The sequence below is a fragment of the Nothobranchius furzeri genome, chromosome 15 (assembly GCF_043380555.1).
Source record: "Nothobranchius furzeri strain GRZ-AD chromosome 15, NfurGRZ-RIMD1, whole genome shotgun sequence".
In the NCBI taxonomy this organism is placed as follows: Eukaryota; Metazoa; Chordata; class Actinopteri; order Cyprinodontiformes; family Nothobranchiidae; genus Nothobranchius; species Nothobranchius furzeri.
This window is the reverse complement of record NC_091755.1, coordinates 24,777,257-24,785,492: the sequence shown is the minus strand read 5'-3', so window position 1 is coordinate 24,785,492 and position 8,236 is coordinate 24,777,257. Positions and strand designations below refer to the sequence as shown.

Here is an 8,236-nt window from a genome sequence, read left to right as displayed (position 1 = left end):
CTTACATGGGAAGTCCCGCTGTCACTTCAAGAAGGTGATGGCTGCAGTTTCTTTTTTTCTTTTTCACTTTGCCATGCCACCGTTTTTATTTTGCTTTAATGACGTACCCACATTTTTTTTGCTTTGATTTTTTCTCCTTGTGATTTCTAAATGCACAGAAAAAAAGTGACTGAGTAAACCACTTGTGTGGTTTTACACTTAAAAATTACACTGAATTTAACAGTAACCAGGAGAAAAATTATTTAATTGTATTTAACAAAATAAGATTACTATCAGTGTTCTAAGAATTGAATGATGTGAGCATTTATTGATTATATTATATTATATTATATTATATTATATTATATTATATTATATTATATTTATTTATTTATTTATTTTGTTGAAAGAGACAGACTTTTTGTAATAATGACCAACTTTATTCTCAGTAAGAAGTGCAAGTTATAACAAAGTTAGCATAAAAGAAAAACTTGCAGTTGCTTTAATTTTCTGAATATATTTTTTATTACTTTGTTTATTTCTTCTTATTATCATACGTTTTATTTCCACTTGAGCAAATCTGCATTCTGCATTTCAAAATGATTGATTAATTTACAACTATGGTCAGATGTTTATTATTGTTTATTCATAATATTAATTTGGTATGGAAAGTAATGTGGTTAATTCCACACCAACCCATACTTGAGTAAAACCGTTTTGAAACTAACTGATATGTAAGTCTATTTGCATGTGCACTCATAATCTGTTCATCTGAGCATCCACGTGTGTGTGCATGAGTGTGTGTGTTTCTGCATGTGTGAATGTGACATTCCAGCAGGAGAAACCTGAGAACGTGTTACTTACGAGACACTGGATTCTGATCTTTCTCGGGACTGAAGGGCGCTGAAGTGTCAGAATTTCAATTTTCTCCAAACAGTTCCTCCCAGTCACACACTCTGACCCACTACACCTCCCTCACACACTCTTATCCTTCACAGCTTTCATTTTATTGTTGTTCAGCTGTAAAGACGTCATGAAGATCTGTGCTATCTGAAACCACAATAATGTGTCACCACCACCTTCTTTTTACTCTTTTCCATTCTTCGAACTAATTACTCACCCACTCCTTACAGATTGAGATTTTGAGCAAAGTGGGGGGTGTAGGAAGGGGCAAAAAAGAGAGAGAAGAGTTTGAGAATTGTGCGGCCCTCCCACTTTCCGGAGATGCTCCAGCCCATCCCTAAATTGTGAACCAATGAGGGTGGCTCATTCACAACTCATGCATCCCTCTACAATAGGTAAAGAGAGAGAAAGACAGAGAGAGAGAGAGAGAGAGAGAGAGAGAGAGAGAGAGAGAGAGAGAGAGAGAGAGAGACATATATATCCAAAGACAGAAAGAAAGAGAGGGACTGAGACAGTGGTGTGTCTGTGGAAGGAATAAAAGGTCAGAGTGGAAGGGTAGGCGGAAAAAAAGTTACAACAAAGTGGAGCCCCAGGGAATAAAGCAGACAGGCAGATAAATAGAGATGAAGAGGCAGAGGTTCTGACAGGACAGATTTACTGTGTGGACATCCTGAGAGGGAGGAAAGGCAGTAAAAGAAGACAGGAATATTTAAAAGAGAGGAAACCATTCATCACAGCTGTCTCGTAAGACATCAGAGGACAGAGATCCTGCAGGTGTAGTTGCAGACAGGTGGACATTCAGACATGCTGCTTGTGATTCTCCTTTTCTCCATGGCTGGAGGAGATTGGGGGTCCCATCCTGGAGTGTGGGGGTACAAGCAAATCCAGGACAGACAGGAGCCAGTGGTGGCGCTCTGCCCGTCCCCGTGCCAATGTGAAGAAGATGGCATCTTCATGACGGTGGACTGTTCGGAGATGGGACTACCTTCTGTGCCGCTCAACCTCAGCCCTCTCACCACATACCTGTAGGTAACGTTCAACGCTTGAAGACGTGCATGCTGTCATTTTACTGAAACCATTTAAGCTTCTGATTGATGGGTCTCTCACTGAGTGCCTCCTTGACCCATTAAATGATGTTCTTGTGTTTCTATCCTGAGTTCTCCCCTTCAACTTCAAACCTCCTCGCTTTTCTCTTGTAGTCACAATCGTGGGTCAGCTTGTTTTAAATGGTTTGAATAATAAATCAGAGCTACATGTCAACATAGTATTGTTTTATCCAATAAAATATAGCTGTAGTTGGTTTGATGTGCAGGAACATAAGTGAACCAACATCCGTGTCAGATTTCCCAGCACCAACTGGACACTGAGAGTGTGAATGTGTGTGTGGACACTTGTGTAGGACATGGCCATGCACGTGTGATAGTGTGTCTGAATATTTATGCAAATACACACTTCTCCCAAGTGTTTGCGAGCCTTTTGACCACTGATATGTGTAGAAAAATCTACATTTAGGCATAGGTTTATTTTGTTTAATATCATTTTTCAAAAACTGAAGAAAAGCAGTTTTTAAGTGATTATTCTATAGTCTGAAAGTCTTGACAGATGCTGTATATATATAAAAAAAACCAATCAACCACTTTGGCAGTAATAAGACACACCTTAGGAAAATATTTTATAAAACTCCCAAGCTGTTTCTTATGCCATCCCGCTGTGGCTTAAAGGCAAATCTGTCAAACTGCTTTGGGGTCTGAGCCGTCAAAGGACAGATTGCAGAAACTCTGATACCTGATACTAAAGTGATGGAAGTCAAATCCAAAAAACAGACCGTAGTGGAGCGGTTCTCATTAGGGGCTTTACGTCAAGAGCAGAAGGTCAGAATTAAGAAAGAAAAACAGTTTATGTAACAAATGACTTTATAAGTGACATGAAAAAAGAAACTTGAACGATGCCTGCCTCTTTGGTCAACTTGGAAGCCAGTGACAGCCAGGTCTCACAGTGTTCATTTAAAAGTAAAAACACATGTACAGTTTATGGTGGAGAAACATGGTCCAAAACCTCATCTAGGAATCCCTCTGTGTATCCCAGCATCAGACGTTTGGCCCCAAGTAGTGGGGCACAACTAAATCAGCACACACTTGGAGGAGGCTGAATGTCAAGCCTCCCAGTTCACTTCTAGAGTCCAAACTATGGTGAGCTGAGAATCATTTTGCTCCATGGAGATATTAGTCCACTGTAACTACACACAAACGCTCATCGTTCCCTGCAAACACAAGCTTAATTGTTCATTTCCCCTCGTTACCTATCGCTGGAACTAACCAATTAGTGAGTTTCAGGGTTGATTTAGAATAGGATAAATAAACTCGACGACCAACCGCACACGCCCACACAGTTACATACACACACACAAACACTGTTTGTAGAGGAGAATGCAGGAAGGAATGCAGTAAAGATGCTGTGGCAAAAAAGATCCTACATAAAAAAAGCATCACAGATTTCTCAGTTTGATAAAAACTGATCAAAGTCAAGCAAAACAACGTCTCCTTCCTGGCTTTTCCCACATGCATGCACACTCAGAGTAAAACTGCAACCTTAACAGTGGGTTACAGTTTCTTGTTTCATTTTGTAGCGTTTACAAAAGGGGTTACGACAGCGGTGAGCCGGTCCAATCCCCACCCGGATCTATGGAAGTGTCCAACACACCCCACTGGGCTGTGCGGGCTGGATTAGCCTCCCAGCACATGGTCCAAGAGCGCCAAGGTCACAGAGATTTTCTTGGGAATGGTCTACTTTACAAACTACATCACCACAAATCTGCGTAAAGTGTATGACATCATTCACTCGTGTCACCAGAGAGGTCTTCAAAGTGAGCTGGAACACTTGTGCAACTATGACTGAGAAAGCAGAGTGGGCAGCGTTTGATCCAGTATGTTATGGTTTGCACACAGGAACTCGGTGAAAGCAGGCAGGAAAATAATGAAAGCTGAATCAGGGAAAGTAGCTGCATCAGAACACAGAGGAGAAAACACTGCAAAGGAATTTAACCACTGGGAGGCTAAGGTGCTCCAAGCAACTCAGAGAGGAGTGCATAAAAATTTATGACAATAATAGTTTCCGTAGGCAACACATGAAATGAGCTGTCATGTGAGATGGTTTGAAAGACCCTCTCTTTGATATCAGATTAGGAAGGAAAGACAGCACTCCAGGGTGTACAGCTATATGAGTGTGTGTATGGATGTGTGAGGAGTGTGGGAACACTGAGTACACTTGAGTGCATTTTGTTTTGGGGGGGTGGGGGGTCTATACTTTTTTATGTGCAGTTGAAGGTGAGGTACCGTAAATCCTCTAATATTAGCCTGTATTTAATTAACTGCCGGGTATCATATTTTGGCCGGTGTCGGAGTCGGCGGAGGTGAATAATGGCCGGTTTTTTATTGTGGCCGGGTGGAATGTGGTAACAAGCAAGTACGGGGGGCGGTTGTGTGTTCCGTCTCACTTTTGATTTGCCAGTGATAGACCACGAGGGTAACTTTAACCGTGCGGAGACGAAGAGGAGGCGAAAATTTGATATCAACTTTAAAGAGAACGTGCTGATTATGCTGCAGAACACTCTGGGGAGCAGTAGCAGGGGTTGTATGAACTAGTCACTAGTCGACTTTCCCGCTCTATAGTGACTTGTTATGCCTGTCATCGACTAGTCGCTGTCACGTGATAATGACCAGCAAGATGCAGTCCTCGGAAAAGACAGCAGCCAGCTGTCAGCAGGTGACAAGCTCCTGCGCATCGGGAGGCAACGCGCTGTGCCAGAGCGTCAGTACTGACACCCGCCGTAAAACTGACATTTAACCAAATTGTGACGTTTACCCTCTTGCAATTTAACATTCCCCTCACCCCCATCCTAACCTTAACCAGCTTGCGCATGCAAAGCTCTGATTGTTGACGCACTCCAGACATCTTCGTCCTGAGCACGGCCACAGTAACATTATCAAATCAGGTCTCGCCACCTCAAAAACTAATTTAACACGCGATCGTTCATGTCGGCTCATTTTCTTTAATGTTTTCTGTCTTTTATTCTTTTATTTGTGCCTGATGCGTTTCGCTGCTGTGGATCGGGGGCATCACCTGTTTTGTCCTCGGTGACGCACCTAACTGATGTGGCCGGCGAGCACTCCGCTGTTTTTGCGGTCGGTAGATCTTTTACAACTGCAGTTCAAAGGTAACTCATGAGGTGAATATATATGAACCCAGGTAGCAGTTTTTCTTTAGGATTGAGAGGAGATGCAGGAAGATAATAAACAGGCAGGACAGAAAAATAGTCAAATAAAAACAAGTTAGTTTTTGTACCTGGTGGTTGCAACAAACAGACACCATTGAAGGTAATCAGAAGTGAGGAACAGAAAATGAAATAATTATTTTAATGTTTAGAGCAGCAGGAACTCCGAGAGGTTGCAGGCATATCAGTGAGTTTGCGGCCGCTGCGCAGGAGGAGGGGGGAGAAGGCTGAAGCAGAAACTACCGTTGTTAAAAGAAATGTGTTTAACTTTGAAAATGTGGGCGCAATTTTAATTGTCAAAGACTCCAGCGAACCATTAGTTCATTTTGCTCAAATGGAAATTGAGGCCTGCCTCTAATTCTGGTCCTCCTTCCAATAAAGGCCTGGAGCTTGATGAGCTTGAGTCAAATACAGGCCCGGACCTATATTAGAGGATTTACGGTAACTTGTCATAAAGGATGAGTTCACAAAAAGTCAGTAAGTAGCCTGTTTGTCAAACGATTTAATGTGAGACCAGATGAATTAGTCAGCTGTCCCTATGATAGACTGATACATGCAATAAGGTGTAAAAGTTTAAAACCATCTCTTTCTTCATTCTGCGCTTCTAAGCTGTCACACGCTCTTGTAATCCTTTGACGTGGTCTTGAACAGTAGTCCTACAGGTTTTCCGGAGGTCTTTCGGAGATTTATTTTGGGACTTGGGTTATTTTGTTCCACTTGTGTCTAGTTCTTGTATCTGATAATTGTCCTTTTACAATGAGTAGAGAAAAATAGAAAACATGTCTGACACAAAAAGATTTATAAAGCAATTGGAAAGAATCTCGCCTGGACATGAGACCTCGGACTCTTGATATTTGATGAAGGGGATAAAACACTGATTTAGTTATAGTCTTAATTTGTCAAGGGAAGTTCAGGTCTGAGTCAATGATAACACCAAGATTTCTAATCTGGGGTTTTGTCTTCATTCCCATGGAGTCCAGCTGAGCAATAACATCCATTCTATCCCTCTTGTTGCCAAAGACAATAACTTCAGTCTTGTCTTTGTTTAGTTGAAGGAAGTTTGACGGCATCCAGTCGTTTACTTGTTCTAGGCACTGACCAAGTGAGTCCAATGGACGAAAGTCACTAGGTGATAGGGCTAGGTAGATCTGGGTGTCATCAGCATAGCTATGATAGGCGATGTTGTTATTAAGTATGGCCTGACCCAGGGGAGCATATAGAGATTAAAGAATAGTGGTCCTAGAATTGAGCCTTGTGGGATCCCACATGTCATGGTGATCCACTTTGATTGGTAGTCCCTAAAAGAGACAACATAACCCCTGTCTTTGAGATAGGACTGGAACCAGCCAAGCAACTGTGCCTGATGGTCCCACCCAGCTTGTGAGTCTGTCCAGAAGGATGTTATGGTCCACAGTATCAAAAGCTGCACTGAAGTCAAGCATCACCAGGACAGATGCTTTACCTGAATCAGTGTTGAGACGGATGTCGTTTAATACCTTGATCAGTGCAATCTCCGTGCTGTGGTGCTGTCTAAAGCCTGACTGAAGACCTTCCATAATGTTATTTGACTCTAAATAATTGTTTATTTGGATCATTACCACTTTTTCAATGATTTTTCCAATCAGAGGGAGATTAGAGATCGGTCAACATGAGAAAAATAATTTTGCTTTGGCTCCTGTCTGTCCAGATTTCTAAGCAAGAATCAACAAAGAGCAGAATAGAACCTGAAAAATGCGCTCATTATTATTGATCTTAGCAACTTCACCTCCGAAATCATATGAGCACATTTGCCTCTTGCACTGTAATATCAATATTTGTACTTTCTCTTTAAAATCAGTGATTTTTAAGTGCAAGAAGTCCCAAAATCCCAAATGGCTGTAACAATAAAACACACACACACACACACACACACACACACACACACACACACACACACACACACACACACACACACACAAAGCAAAGAGAAGCTCAGAAGGTGAAATCAAAAGTAGTTGAATTTTTGGTGTTTAACACATCCCCTGAACAGCGTTAAACATGGCATACTTTAATGGAACACAACATCTTTAATGTTATTAATGCAGGTACCTTTTAGCGCTGATCAGACACATTGCTCATTGCCAAAACCGTCATGATATGTGGACATCTTAGCAAAGTCCTTGAAGGGACACAATGGCTGAGAGGACCAGGCTATTGTCTCTGTAATCTTCCCCCCTCCCAGAAATGTCCCAGAACTTATCTAGTGGAAATGCAGAAAGAAGGGAAATTTCACACGATTTAGCGTCTAAGAAATACTGTTACAAAATGCTGTATTTCAAATGTTATGAATGATTGGGTTAGGGTGAGTCTGAATAATTCAGTTTTCTCAAACGGTCAGGCACTTTGTTGAGAATGAATAAAAAAGCAAAAAATGTTTAAAGAAAAAAAAATTTAGATCGAGGATTTTAAAAAAGAACCAAATATTCTACCTACTTAGAAGTGAAACAGGAAGGAATGAAGGATAACCCAAAACTCCTGCACGAAAAGTAGAGTAAATATAAAAAAAAAATACAATTATATCATTTATGCTCATTATCTGGCTGGTGAAACATCTCGTACATAGACTGTCAGTTCTCAAGCAGGTCAGGAGCTCATGTTTATGTATTTCACACTAGGCAGTGTGTGTGTGCTGGGGGAGGGGTGTAGAGAGTAGGTCTGGGAATGGGTTGAGAGTGAATTTGAGCAGCGTTTAGGTGATGCTTTGTGGTAGCGGGGAGTGCGGTGAACTTCTAACAGTGTTTTGGCCAAGGCCAGGAAACCACAGTGAGAGCATTACCAGACAGGAAAACCAAGGAGAGTGTGAGCACGTGTGTGTGTGCATATGTGTGAAGACCACCCACGCAGCAAAGGCAACTTTTTCTTTTCTTTTTTTTCCCAAATCTGTGGAGGTGAAACAGGATTGTAGAAATAATGCAGAGATGAGAAAGAGGGAAACACTCCTGTGGAATTGGTGGACGGAATTTTATATTGAGGTAATTTAAAAATTGTAATGTGCTGACGGGGGCAACATCCTGCTTCTGTGTGGTGGCCGTGACAGTAACAGCC

General features: G+C 41.6%; 1 protein-coding gene across 1 annotated transcript in view; it reads left to right on the top strand.

The window, feature by feature from the left end:
- The first annotated feature begins 1,465 nt into the window (after positions 1-1,465).
- LOC107390955 (leucine-rich repeat-containing G-protein coupled receptor 6) overlaps positions 1,466-8,236 on the top strand; it is a 58,651-nt gene continuing 51,880 nt past the window's right edge. Inside the window, exon 1 of the mRNA XM_015967975.3 lies at positions 1,466-1,907. Coding sequence (XP_015823461.1) covers positions 1,687-1,907 — 221 coding nt within the window. The 5' untranslated portion in view covers positions 1,466-1,686. The remainder of the gene's footprint in view (positions 1,908-8,236) is intronic.